This window comes from Clupea harengus, chromosome 1 (genome assembly GCF_900700415.2).
Source record: "Clupea harengus chromosome 1, Ch_v2.0.2, whole genome shotgun sequence".
Taxonomy (NCBI): Eukaryota; Metazoa; Chordata; class Actinopteri; order Clupeiformes; family Clupeidae; genus Clupea; species Clupea harengus.
In genome coordinates this window covers 6880726-6895725 of record NC_045152.1, presented here as the reverse complement: position 1 = coordinate 6895725, position 15000 = coordinate 6880726, and the positions used below count along the sequence as shown (strand labels likewise).

The following is a 15000-nucleotide window of genomic DNA, read 5'->3' as shown; positions in this document are numbered from 1 at the left end:
GTTATTTCTTTCTTTCTTTATTTCTTCATCACTCTCTCTATCCTTCTCTGTACATCAAAACCCTTTCTCTTATCAGAGGAGAGAGCAGCAGGCAAGCCCAACACGACTCCACATCCAACCCCCCCCGACCCCCCTCCCCCATCCAACTAGACCTGTCCACGTTTAATTGCTGTGACTATAAATAGCCAATCAGAGTCGAGCTTCCCTAGCAAACAGGGGTCTGTGGGAAATTAAAGAACAGGTTGACTTATCTAACGCAGCAATTAGCGGATCCCATCAGTGATTACACCCCTGGCTCTGCCTCTGATTCGCAGTCGGAGCGCACTCCCTCACTCACTCACTCCCTCGCTCCCTCGCTCACTCCTTCACTCCTTCACTCACTCACTCACTCCCTCCCTCCCTCGCTCACTCCTTCACTCACTCACTCCCTCCCTCGCTCCCTTGCTTACTCGCTCACTCGCTCACTCACTCCTTCACTCTCTCACTCCCTCCCTCCCTCGCTCGCACTCACGCTACGCTGAACACTCACATCTCAGAGTTAGTGCGTTGAGGGGTGTTAAGTAAAAAAAAAGCAGCAACCGTTTGACGCACAGCCAGCGTACTTGCCCCTACCCTGACTTTTGCACAGAGCAATACGTTTCAGCGTTAAATGAAGAGGAGTCGCTGCAAGAAAACTGAGCACATGCTTTTTCTTTTTTTTTTTTTTAGGCACCATCGATCGACTGTTTGGCTTCGTGAATTTATGAGCGCTCTTTCTTTAATTGCCTGCTGCTCGGATTATTTTCAGAAACAGGAAGAGGGGACTGAGTCACCAGGAAATGTTTTGCTTGTGCTCACACACCAGGAAATGTTCTGCTCACATATTGGCCTGGCGTCTCAAGACCCCATATTTTACTGTGTTTGTTTTGACCAAGACATGCACCATAGAGATTAATTGGGGTTCAAATCTTCCGCTCCCCATAGTTTGCTGATTGGCCAGCCAGTAATCACTCCACAGTCCTTTTTCAGACTATAATCCTAATACACAGTACTATTAGCTACAATCTTAGCTATACAGTGATGCTCACAGGCAAAGCTTAAGCCAGAGTCCTCCGACCGTATGTGTGCATTCGCAGAGCTGCTTAGATGGCTACCCAGATGTGACCAAACAAAGTGCTTTATTGGTCTACATATTATATGATCCCTTGTAAAGTTCTCTACAGAGACCTGCAGTAGGGGCTACACAGCTCTGAGGTACACACCACCACTGTATCACGTTCTGCTCTGTACCACCATTCTGCCACTGAGCTGGTGAATATCGATTAGCCATTGTTTGTTAGCCCCTTGGGCAGCCATGCTGGCAGGCTCTCCACACACACTCTTCTCTTCCCACAAACACAAGGGCCGTTTATTTACCCAACTCGCCGAATTAGACCAGGGATCTTGTTGTTGTTGTTGTCGATATGGCCCTGTGCAGGGCCGCCGCTTCAGCATGGCTCTAGGGCTCCTCCGCTGAGAAAGGCCTTCGGTCAGTTTGGGTCCGTTGTCAGGGGAATCAGAGTGGTGGTGGTAGAGAGAGCAGACGGGTTTGACATCACGGTGATCACAGTCGAGAGAGAGAGAGAGAGAGAGAGAGAGAGAGAGAGAGCGTGGAAGGGAGAGTGAGACAGCGAAAGAGAGACAGAACACAACACTGATTGGAAGAGAAAGACAGGAGTGCGATCCACGGGCACCAAATCTATTTGCTCCGTGACCATGGCAATGCTCAGCGAGCAAACAATTAAAATGCTAATTCCCCATCCCTGTGGTAAGGTGCTAATGATTTAGCCAGTCATCCAGAGTCTAATGAATAGCTTCTGGTGAAGGTTACGGGGCCTGATACACTGCCACCGATTGAGGACAAACCTCTTTGGACCAATAACAGCTCGCATTGTTTTATGCACGGCACAGGGGTCAAAGAAAATTCAATAAGCGGTGTTTGAAATGAAATATGACTCACGGTAGCCCACGGCTAGAACAGATAGGTAGGGGTCATATCAGGAGGGGATCATGTCTTGGCTCTGACACATCCTTGCTGCCTTTATTGTTTTCTTCTCTTTGTGTACGCATGGATGTTTCCTTTAATCAAGTTTTTTGTGTGTATCAGGGTTTCTGTTAGACAGTAATTACCGTTTTTTTTGTCTGGTAAAATTTGTCTGGTAATACAAAACATAAAACGCATCCTTAAACAGGACATTTGGTTTTTTAACAAGGCTGTATCTTATTGTTATTATCTTATTTTATTGATGAATGCGAGTCACAAAATCTGACTGCTTCCTACTCCCCTTAGACAGTGTGTGTGTGTGTGTGTGTGTGTGTGTGTGTGTGTGTGTGTGTGTGTGTGTGTGTGTGTGTGTGTGTGTGTGTGTGTGCATGTGTGTGGGGAGAAAACGGATTTCATCCAATTGTTTTCACAATGTTGGAGCTTGCAACAGTAAAAATAATATTTTTGTAGTCCTCTTTGTCTTAAAATTCGTGAAAATTGGTGCATTTAAAAAGCAAACTTTAATTTCTTTCTTTAGTTCTTTAGTATCACATCTATTGTTGCTAAGCAGGACAGTTTGACACTCACACATCACGTTAAAATGCTGTAGTGTCTGTAGAGCATGATCGTGCTGTGACTATGGTAGATGGGTAGGATTTGGACATGACCTATTTGTGTTGAATTTAGTTGCCCAACCTACATACAAATGCCCAGCCCAGGATGACATCCTGGTAACAATCAAAATGATTTCAGGATGTTGTCATTCTTTTGTCAACCTAGGTGTACATTATAAAGGCTAAATTATATTTGTGTTTGTATTGAAACATGCACTGGTAAGTTTTGAATTTGTTCTGGTAAAATAAATTCTCTCTGGACACTGGGCCAGCAAGAAAAAATCCTAGCACACACCCTGGTGTGTGTCTGTGTTTGTATGAAAGTTTATTTGTGTGAGTGTTATGTGTATTTGACTCCATGTTTGTGTGCGTGGGTGTGTTTGAATTTGTGTGCTTGTGCTAGATCGCAGTTCTAATTTGTGCAAATGAACACATGGGCATAGTGCCAAGCATCCATGGCTCCCTTTGGACTTGCACATGGCAACCTTCAGAGCACAACACACAGTGTAGTGTACTTAAAACACATTTCGATTGGATGGTAGTTGTGCTGGTAAGATACTGATTTAACCAATAGTTTGTACTGTTTGTTTGTTTGAAGTGTGTCATTAAAAGCTACTTACTTCATAAGGACGCACTAAGGTTACATATGGAGGTGGAGGTTACAGTTTTGTAGTTTTTACAGTTAATTTACCATTGAGTGTGTGTGTGTGTGTGTGTCTGTGTGTGTTACTTTTGCACTGTCAACACCCCTTTACTCTTTGCAGAGGCTTCATTACATCATCCAGGTGCTGGAACCACAAACAGTCTCACATATATAAGTGGACATTCTAAAATCATTCTATTGATTATTCTAAACATCATTAGAATTCTTGTCAGCATCTTAACAACCTATCATACTCACACACACACACACACACACACACACACACACACACACACACACACACACACACACACACACACACACACACACACTCACACACACACACACACGCACGCACACACACACACACACATCATACTCACAAGCACATATAGTGCATGCTGAGAACCTCTACCTCTCCCTATCTCTCTCTCTCTCCCACACACACAGGCACACACAGACATATATACAGTATATACATATACACAATGTATACATGTAAATGCCATATATATACACACACACACACTGAGCTTCCTCAGTCCCGTTAATTACGACATGGAGTTGTTTTTTGTTTTTTTTGTTTCAAGTATTTTTTTTAGAAATAAACAACAAACTTCTTTTCTATTAAGCGCTGCAATACAATGATGGGGAAATTAAGCATCTTAATGTAGATTCTCCGCACCATTGCTTTGCAAAGCTCCCTTTTAATTATATTTACCTAATGAGGTTGTTTTGATGCACAGCACCTCTCCTCCATGCTAACACTGCAAAGCAGGCGAGTTGAGCCAGGCTCTCTCCCATCCATCGGGCCGAGGCTGATTAGATCTTGAGTGGCTAAAACGACTGGCTAAAAATGCTGCCATTTTGTTGTGTTAGTGTGGCGCCCAATCCTGGTATTTTTCTCTATCGATTGGGACCCTATCTAATTTCTATCTCCGGGCCGTTCTCTACCTCCTCCTCCTCCTCCTCCTCCTCCCTCTCTCCTCAAGTGTGCTTGCCTGATTTATCTTTTATTTCTCTTCATCAGAGAGGCGCTGGCAAAAAGTATTTATTTTCAAAAAACATTTAATAGAGTGGATGTGGTTACTTGCTTTCACCGCAGTAGAACGAGGGTCATTGTGGACACTTGGTTTCCTAATCCTACGACATATCATCATAGAGAGTTAGACCGCCCTTAAGGATGTAGGAGATGAAGCAGCGTGTTGTAGAATAGGCTCTCCCTCCTTCTGTCCCTGGAGTCTCTGCAGGGCACGCCTGCTGTATTGAAATCGATTTTGATACGCTGGCCGGGATTGAATCTAATTGAATGCAATTGTGCCTTAAAGAGATGAAGGGGCTGGCCACAGAGGCTTCAAGCGAGCCGTGTCTGGTACAACTTGTGTGTGTGTGTGTATGTGTGTGTGTGTGTGTGTGTGTGTGTGTGTGTGAGGTGTGTGTGTGTGTGTGTGTGTGTGTGTGTGTGTCTGTGTGTGTGTGTGTGTGTGTGTGCGTGAGGGTACGGTGCCCTTGCCCTGCTAGGTGATCAGGTTGGACGAGGCCGCTGACAGGAAATGAACGTGGGAAAATGAGACTGGACAGAGTGGGATTTCTCCTGCTCCCTCTGTTCCCAAGAAACGACACTGCGTATGTGATGTGTTTGAGAAACAGAATCTGAGCTGTCAGTGTGAGTGTGTGTGTGTGTGTGTGTGTGTGTGTGTGTGTGTGTGTGTGTGTGTGTGTGTGTGTGTGTGTGTGTGTGTGAGTGAGAGCCCACATGAGCAAGCATATGTCCCCCGCATGTGTGTAAAGTTTTGAAGGGCAGTTCAAGAAGAACTTCAAAGGCAGCACACTTTTTTTATGTAAAGTCAGCTTGAATGCTTGAATGCTCCACAGTGTAATAGAGGGAAGGAAGAGCTAGCTAGCACATGAAGGATAGACACACAGAGAAACAGAGCGAGAGAGAGAGAGAGAGAAAGAGAGGGAGGGAGGGAGGGAGAGGGAGATAAAAAGAAAGGGGGGAACAAGAGCGAACATTTGCAATTTCTGAATCCTGTTACATTAACAATTTATCGCACAGAGGGCCGCCTCGGCTCCCTGTGTGCCACTGGCATGGTCGGCTCGTCTCCGCGCTGTAATATTTTCAGGCGTGGTGACATCACCGGCCTTCAAAACAAACTGAATAATTCAGAGGCTCTTTGGCTTCGTCAGCCCATCATCAATACGCGAGTGCTCTGACGACATGCCTGCTCATCACATGGGACAGGTATCAGAAGCACATCTCTCCTCTAGAACGAGCGCCGTCACTAACCACAAGCAAAAAGGCATTCATAAGCTCTGTAGACATCATTGCCGTATGGTTAAATCCCTGATGCTGGCACAATGCGAATACAAGTGGAGGAATGTGTTTTGCGAGACCAGGGAAAATCACCAAACAATGATGTTTTTTCTTTTCTTCTAGTGTTGGGACAGACGCGGAAGTAAATCCTCTTTGATTATTCCGATGAGATTAATTAGGTTGTGCTTCCCATAGAACTCCAAGCGCCCGTGGCATTCCCCGATAACGGCTGACTTTTGAAACGCATCTGGCCCTGATCTGAAGAGCATCCTGCAGATCCTAGCCAGTTCTGGGCCAGTTCTGGGCCAGGCCCGAGCCAGACCAGCTCCCGAGTCCGAAGAAATCTGGGTTATCTTGTCCCTCCTGCTTTCATCCTTGGCAAACAAGGCTACGGTGCTGTTTTTGGTTTTTGATTCGCCAGTCCCCTGAGAGTGATAGACCCCCCCCAGCACCCCACCCCACACACACACACCCTTGTCATGAGCTTGAATCGACAGAGATAAACTTAATGAATTTGTCACACTTCGCAAAACAAAAGCCTAGTGGACAGAAGCCGTCACCAGCCGGGGCACTGACTGCCGAGGAGCCTCGCAGTCTCATCAGGGCCAAGGACCCGGGGGCCTCTGATCCATGATCCGTGCCCGCCGACGGGCCTCGATGCTCAGTGTCAGCCCGCTGCCAGGCCTGCGTGACCTGGATAAGTGGCTCCGGGTTTTTCTCTTGGTCGCTGTCATGTCTGTCAGTGGTCCACATTAGTGCAGTAGGCTTTTGGTCACTGTCATGTCCTTAGTGCAGGGGGACAGACACTTAGAGACAGAGAGGAAAAAGAAAGAAAGAAAGAAAGACAGAAAGAACGAAAGAGTGAGAGAGAGGGAGAAAGGGAGTGGGGAGGAATAAGTAAGTATGAATGTAGAGGGAAGTATAGAGAGAGAGAGAAGAAAAGAGGGAGAGAAGAAGAGAGAGAGAGCATGGGTGGAACAGGATTATTCTCCATTGCAGTGACATGGTGATGGGATTAGCGGCATTAGCCCACATTTCTCATGATGTGCGGGTTAGCGCCACTTCAGTGGTGTCGCTCCGCAACATCACGCCACGTCACGTCACGCCACGCCACGCCACGTCACGGCAGCCATCAATCACGTTACCACGCCTCGGTGACCCTGACATGTGCCCCCCAGTGCAGTCAAGTGTGCATCGCGCCCCTCTTCCCACGCACCCGACACACAGATATATACAGTGTGTGGGTGCAGAAGACCTGGATGAACAACCAGAACAGGATGGTGAACACAAACACACAAACACACACACACATAGACATACAAAAGCACACAAAAACACACACATACACGCACACACACAAAGACACACAAACACACACATAGACACACAAACACACACACACACACACATAAACACACAAACACACACATAGACACACAAACACACACACACACACACACACACACACACACACATACACATTCAGAGTGAAAGTCAAAAGTTTCTGGTTCTTGAGCTTATTTATTTCATCAAATTAAAGTCCTACTATACTGCTTGTCATCCTGCACCTGGGGCCCATTCTCCAGCCTCCTCTCACACCTTTGCCCAAGTTGCTCCCAGATTCACCCTCCACTCGGTGTTGAAGAGCGTGCGCATGAGACAGTGTACAGGCCAGTGATGGATATGTTGTCCTTGTCGTTGATGTGCTGTCATGCGATTTGGTTTCTCAGCTCCCCAGTGAGCTGTGTATTTGAGTGTGTGTGTGTGTGTGTATATATATGTGTGTGTGTGTTTGTGTGTGTGTGTGTGTGAGTGAGTGAGATAGAGAGAGAACTCAAGAGAGTTGTGTCACAGTCTGTTGTGTTCTGTGGTTCTGCCCCATGGGTGTGTAGAGAGAAAAGGGGAACGGGTTTTGGGGTCTATTCGGGTCACTCTTCATCTCTCTCTCTATCTCTCTCTATCTCTCTCTCTCTCTCTTCTGCAGATGGGTAAGTGGGAGAACCGGACCCTGACCCTGAAGTTCCCCGTGTGGCCGCGCTACAACGCGTTCGGCGACGCCGAGCCCGACGACAATCACCTGAGCATCGTCACGCTGGAGGAGGCGCCCTTCGTCATCGTGGAGAACGTGGAGCGTCGCACCGGCACGTGCATGAGGAACTCGGTGCCCTGCCGCAAGTACATCAAAGAGTACGTGCCGTCTTCTTACGAGCTACAGGCTCCTCTTTTCTGGTTTTCACTCTTAATTCCCACCGGCTCTTCATTCCTCTCTCGCTTTCTCTCTATCCCACTTTCCAACTCTCTTTCCCTATTTTCTTTCCCTCTGTTCTTCTTCTTCCCTTCCTCCTCCCTTTCTCCGTCCATCTCTGCGCGTCTCTCATGTGGTCTTCGCCCGTGTCTCGTCTCCTGCTACACTTCCACCATTTCCTCATTCACCGTGACCCGAGTCAAATCTCCATCACTCTCTCCTCCTCTTCCTCTTCTCTTCCTCCTCCTTCTTCTGTCTGTCTCACCTTTACCCCCATTTTGTATCCATTTCCCCCCCATTCATTCGCTTGTCTTCTCCTGAAATGCCCCACTTGTATCAAACCGCAAGAGCCATAGTGGAAAACACTGACTTTCTTTTTCTGGTTTCTCTCTCTATAAATATACTGTTTATTTTCTGTTTCTCTGCTTTTTTGCGGTTTTGTCTCCCTGTTGAAAAACAATTTGGTCCGACCCTTTGCTGTAAATGTGCTACACAAATAAAGGTGCTTATTACTTTTTTTCGACGTAAAGGTAATGCAATCCTGACAGCCGAGGACTCTTGAAGACCCCGTGCTGAAGATGTCCCTGGTCTCACCTTCGCACAGCTGACAGCACAGCTAACAGGCTTTTAATGGACCTATTAACTATGCAATGAACATACACACACACACCCACCCACACCTACACCCACACACACACACACACACACACACACACACACACACACACACACACACACACACACACACACACACACACACACCCACACCCACACCCACACCCACACCCACACCCACACATGCACATGCACACACATACACGCACACACATTTACACTTCAACACGTTGTTCAAATGGATCACTTGGAATGGTATCCTCTGTATGAGTCCCTTTGGGATGTATTTCAGTTAATAATGGCAGGCCTGAATAATGTCCACTTTCCCCTAAAGGAATGCACAAATGGCTTAAACGCCACTGTGCTCTATGAAGTGCTAAATAGGGCAAAGAATATATGATCTCCTAGGATCACTGTAACAAGCCCTGTGATGACTGAGCCAGAGAAACTCTCACCAAACAAGACATGCGCGCAAACACACTACACACACACACACACTACACACACACACTACACACACACACATACACACACTATAAACATACACATGCACACACACACACACACACACACGCACACACACACACACACACACATACACACACACACATGCTACACACAGCACACGTGTCTCTTGCTTGCCACACATGTCCACTTACAAACAGGCCAGTGCTTTCCTCTGCCTTCCCCTCTAACAGCACAATGCCCAGTCAGGCAGCAATTGTGCCCATTTGGAGCCCGAGAGCAGCGGGCGAGAGTGGAGCAGAGCGGAGCGGAGCGGAGCGGAGGAGAGGAGAGGAGGGGAGAGGAGGGGAGAGCGCAGAGGGAAAGCAGGCCAGGCGGGAGGACGAGTGGGTAAAGGGGGCCGCTGTTTGCTCATGCAGAAGCATTCACACAAGCAGTGGGGCAAAGCGCAGAACAGAACAGAACAGAACAGAACAGAACAGAGCAGAACAGGAAGCCGCACCACACCACAGCACAGCACAGCACAGCACAGCACAGAACATAGCAGAGCTGGGACTTCCCAGAGCGATGGGCCGAGAACTTTAATATAACTTCTCTCGGGCTGCTCTCTCTTCTTTCCCTCTCCTTTCACCTCTCTTTCTCAACGTCGTCGCGCCGTCTCACTTTTGTAACTCCTTCGTAAAGCGCTACCCATGGACAACTAGGCAGATGGCCTGAACTCAGGTGGCTACACCCAGAAATCAGCCTCTGTTCCTTTAGCTGCGTGAGTGGTTCATAATCTCCTTCAAAACCACACCCCACCTCCCCAGTCTGCAAACGTGGGCATGTTCACAAACACGTATGCACATATTCTATTTCTCAGTTGACCACGTGTGTGCTGACAAACAAGCCCTCTAAAATCCACATACTTTCAGGGTGGGAGCAGCTCAGGCTCCATAAATAAGTTTTTCACAGCTTGGTTTGGTGTTTGCCTCTCTGCCTCTCCACAGGCTGACTGGTACAGTAACTGAGTTTTGATATTCTGTGTGTAATGCAGGGATTTACAGTGGGTCTGGGGAAAAAAAGCCATTTGGCTCTTTTTTTTCTGCTGAATGGATAGTCAAACACTGAGTCAGCTCTGTGTGCCACTCACCCCACAGCTGAACAGACAGACAGCATCCAGACCCTCCACAACAAACAGCGGCGACTGCTGAAGAGGCGGACCGCACATTAACAGGGCGGCCCCCCTGTAATGTAAACAGTCTGTTTGCTGTCGCTGTGGTTACAGCCCCATGATGTGTGTGGGCAGGTCTCAGAAGGGCCTCAGTGGGACTGTGAAGCACATCAGTTGCACGTCCATCCCTGTCCTCTCTACACGTAATGAGGATTTAAAGGTGTAGTCCACAATTCTAATCCAATGCACTTTTTTGTCAAATTCATCTAATTGCTCAACACAGTCTTTTAGCTGCCCATTCTGTGTTTGCAGTTGCACGTCCATCCCTGTCCTCTCTACACGTAATGAGGATTTAAAGGTGTAGTCCACAATTCTAATCCAATGCACTTTTTTGTCAAATTCATCTAATTGCTCAACACAGTCTTTTAGCTGCCCATTCTGTGTTTGCACTCGAAATAAACGCTGGTGTTCGTACACAGTCCTGGCTCTGTACATGTGACACAAACTAAGTAGATAAACTATTTCAGCCAGTAAACCTGTTGCTTCAGGAGCATGGAAGGGAGGGCTGTAATTACCTGTTGAGCTCAACTGAAAATACATGCAAGCGAAATGCTCTCTTTGCTCTGTGTGGCCGTGATGTGTGGAAATGGTGTTACGGACTGAACCAGGAAGCTAGTAAGCTATCCAGTCACTTGTCTTTGCCACTGAACTGTCATTATGTTTAAACAAGCCCAGGATTAAATATCTAACGTACTAGGAACAACAACAACCCCATACAAGTTCGCTCCACATTTGCATAAGATTAAAACTTTCCCAACTTTTTTCTGCTTAATTCACCCAATTTGCCCGTCTTCCTCTCCGTTACCTGCCCTCAATATAAAATGAATGGAACACAGCACTTTGCTTTGCTTGTTTCGCTTGCATGTATTTGAGCTATGATGCTGTCAGTCACTCTGGAGCAGTAGTTTGAGCTTCTGTTCAGAGAAGTATCCCGGCTGACCCGAGCGTTTCACTGCTTCACATCTCCAGGCCCCTTGAGGATATCTGATAATTACTGTAACTGACATTCATGCCATTTAAAAAAAAGAAAAACGGCTTCTGTCAAACGCAGTCATGTAATTCCTTGGGGAGCTCACATTTTTATTTTTTTTGCCATATTGTCTTTTTAATTTATTTGGTGCCAAGTGGCGCCCTTTGGAATAGTTGAGAGCAGAGAAGACTTGCCGTGTCAAGCTGTTTGAAAATGAAAGTGTTTTCTGTCACAGTCCATTTAGTCGATACTGTATTTCAAAGCTGCGTAGCAATAGACTGAATTCAAACGTTCATCTTTGTGCTATCTGTGAACTGAAGTGATGCTCATGATGTGATTACAGCACTGGACTTGAACAAGTTGTAGTGTGTAAACATGAGATGGCGGTGTGATATCCCTTCAGTTAAACAAAGCCAATGCTTTTGAACTAATTCCATGGGTTAAGACTTCAAAACTTCAAAAGTCGCATCTTAACCCAGGGTACAAGCGTGCGCACACACAAAACAGGTTACGTACACATTTATACATGGGAGCAAACACTCACTTTGGTGCACATAAGGACAAGATAAAGATTAACATTAAATGTTTATACACATGTTATAAACACAAATACATGTGCTCATAGAGCTTAGATAACCACGTGTACATGCCAAGACATGCACAAACAGTAAAAAGTGCTAATATTTACTCAAACACAAACACACACACACACACACACACACACACACACACACACTACGCTCACTCCTGCCAAATAACAGGGCCCACACACAAACCCAGTCCTACAAACAGTCCCACCCGTATGTTTGGGCTAGCTGAGTGACATTGTTATTACCAGTGCAGAGCAAATTTGCTTTAGGAAGCAATGGTAATGTGACCATCCATTACATCCTCTGCTTGTTTGTCTGCCATGCTAGCAGCCCTGGCAAGAGAGATCAGAAAAATCCATAAAGACAGCCGCAGTAATGCACTTTTTGCGGGGTTCATTATAACGCTCGGACAAGAACTATCCTCAATGTAATTATGGCTTTACAAGTTCTTCAGAGTGCCATCTTTGGTGGATGGAGCACCTTAGGCTTTCATATAACAAGGGGTTATGGGAGAGGAAATTCTGCCTCCTCCGTGGCCAGAGCGAGCAAATATGGTTGGCACTGTGTCTTCATAATCCTTAATTGGTGGGGTGTTTCGGGCGAGTGAGAGGGGGGGGGGGGGGGGCGTGACAAGACCGGCCACGCACTTATTGGCGCTCAGAGAGAGAGAGAGAGAGAGAGAGAGAGAGAGAGGGAAGAAGGCTAGGCTCGGTGATATAGATCCCCTCTGCAAGAAACTCGGGGATGAACTGCTGCCAAGAACCGGGGGAATTCACGGAGTGCGTCATCAGGACTGCAGCGAGCGAGAGAGAGAGAGAGTGAAAGATTGAGTGAAAGAGAGAGTGTTAGAAAGAAAGAGAGGGAGAGGAAGAGGAGATTGATTTAACTGCGAATTTCGCTGAGGCAGTGCATCTCTCTCCTTCATTCTCTCTTTCTCCCCCCCTCTCTTTCCTTTCTTTCTCTCTCTCTCTCTCTCTCTCTCTCTCTATCTCTTGTTCTCTCTCTCTCTCTCGCATCATGGAGAGACATGGAGGAAGGTTCGTTATACGCTCCTGTGAATCTGACAAGAATCCATACCTTTCATTATTTCATTTTCTGTACATTCATGCCCCTGCGGCATTAGTACCTCCACACAGCACTGGCCAGCAGCCTTCTTCTTCTGTGGTGGTCCCTGCCTCATCAGACACGACTCCCTTTTAGCCTGACTGTGTTCTCACTGATTAATGAATGGAGGCTGTAGGACCACGGAGTCACATCGCTGAGCCGCTCGTTAAACGAGCCAAAGAAATGTGATTGAGAGCCTGTTTCTTACAATGACGAAACACACTTCTGTTGCTACATATGGCCTCCGTAATTTATTCTACAGCTCTTGTGGTCTCTGGAACTTTTCCCCCACTTCCAAAAAAGTTAACTTTTGGCAGGAAGTGGAGTCAGTCATCTACAGAGTGACAAATGGGGGGGGGGAGGGTGGCGGAAGAGTCTGTGGGGATTTTATTTATTTATTTTTCCAGAGGAGTTCATAACTTGTGTTTTTTTTTTCCCATCCTCTCCACTCTTTTCTCGCCAGTTTTGATCCTCAAAAGGACACGGCGAGAGCTTGGTCGTAATTAGCTTCAATCTAAAAGTTAAATTAGGCTCCCAGGTGGCTCCCGTGCTTGTTTAAGTGGTGCACGTCTGAACTCCACGGCGGCGGCAGTCAGAAAACTCACAGATGGTGTGGTGATTACGCATGCAGTGAAGTGCCGTCCTCAAGTCCTGTCAGGCTCCGCACAAAAAAAAGAAAGAAAGAAAGAAAGAACGCCTTTTCCTCAAGAAGGAGTGAGGTGCTCTGCGGCGGCTGAGGCGGCGGCGCCACATTAGCACAGTAATGTGACGGGAACACGGTCACCTCAGGCAAGTGTTCGAGTCGTGTTGACTTTGGGCACTTTTAGACGTCTTATGCTAAACAGGTGGCGCATTTATAAATGTAAAATATGCTGTAGTATTCCCGAATATTAATTCAGATGTTTATTTAATCCTCCAGTTATACCATTAATATTCATGTTAATCAGCTATTTACAGAGACTCCTGTGTCAGTCTCATGCTGAGCAGCCTCTAAGTGTATACAGTCATTCACGACATCATATTGATCATTTGTACCTTGTGTTTTGAGTGGGAAGGCAAGGCCTTTATATATTTGAAAAGCTCCTTGGCACCCGAGAGACCGCACGTATGCAGCTTTCTGTCAGATCAGTGTGTGTGATCGATGAAGCTGTCTGTGTGACTGTGTCTGAGCATCCAGTCAATACACAGAGCCATAGGCACTTATCGAGTAGGCCTGCTTATCTGTCTTGGGGGTCTTGGTTAAAGGAAGAAAAAAATAGAAAGTGGCTGTCTTCATGTCAGAGGGGCTTCACTGTCCTGCGGTGTTCTCCGAGGATAGACAGGAAGAGGTAGTGGCCAGGGTTAAACATGATTAAGGAATTACCAAAGGTGTGTGCGACCGAGAGAACACGAAAGTGACACAAAAGGGCGAAAATGTAACATCAGTGGAAAGGTGGGATCAGTGGTTTAGTGTCTCTGCGAACACGACGCCGACATACGGAGCCTGGAAGCGTTGCCATTGTGGAAAACCGCAGGTTAGCTCCGAACACGTGCCTGCGACGCTTCTGTTATTAATCGACAGGAATAGGCACAATCTCAATCTTTCCTGTGAATAAAAAACCCGGGAGTCTCTGCTTCCTCCTCTCCTCCTCCCACTGCTCCTCAGACGCAATTAAGGGTGGCTGGATGGCCCAGCCTGGACGCTCCCTCTCCTCTTTCTCCTTTTCTACGAGGCCTCACTAATCTCCGGGAGGCGCGCCGCACCGCCAGCGCCCGACCTCAGGAGAGAGACCCAAAGGGACATGCTCTCTATTCATCATAATTAAGAGATTTCTCAAAGCACTGAGTGTGCAGTGGGACCACCTTTCTCTCTCTCTCTCTCTCTCTCTCTCTATCTTTCTCTCACTCTCTCTCTCTCTCTTTCTCGCTCTCTCTCTTTCGTTCTTCTCATTCCTCTGCCTTAAAACGGTGTCTCAGCTTCGGGCTCTGTGTGTGTGTGTGTGTGTGTGTGTGTTTGCATGTGATCCCTTTGCAGGAAGACAGGAAGCCATTCAAGGAGCTATGTTTAGTCATTGCCTTCCCACGTATATCTATGTGTCAGTAAGAATGACTGACACAATCTCTGTCTTTCTTGTTTTCGCGTTGTGACAGTTTGCCAAAGTGATGTTGTTTCGCCTAACTGTTGCCCCTAGCTGACGCCCTGTTCTGTTTGTCCCTCCACCCCCACCACCCTCCCCACAGCA

The 15000-nt window shown here is 46.9% G+C and overlaps 1 protein-coding gene across 2 annotated transcripts in view; it reads left to right on the top strand.

The window, feature by feature from the left end:
* grin2aa (glutamate receptor, ionotropic, N-methyl D-aspartate 2A, a) overlaps positions 1 to 15000 on the top strand; it is a 123518-nt gene that overhangs the window by 90884 nt on the left and 17634 nt on the right. For both annotated transcript variants that reach the window (XM_031565986.2, XM_042703859.1), the window contains 2 exons: positions 7561 to 7763; positions 14999 to 15000. The exon at positions 14999 to 15000 is cut by the window's right edge and continues 170 nt beyond it. In XM_031565986.2, coding sequence (XP_031421846.1) covers positions 7561 to 7763; positions 14999 to 15000 — 205 coding nt within the window. The remainder of the gene's footprint in view (positions 1 to 7560; positions 7764 to 14998) is intronic.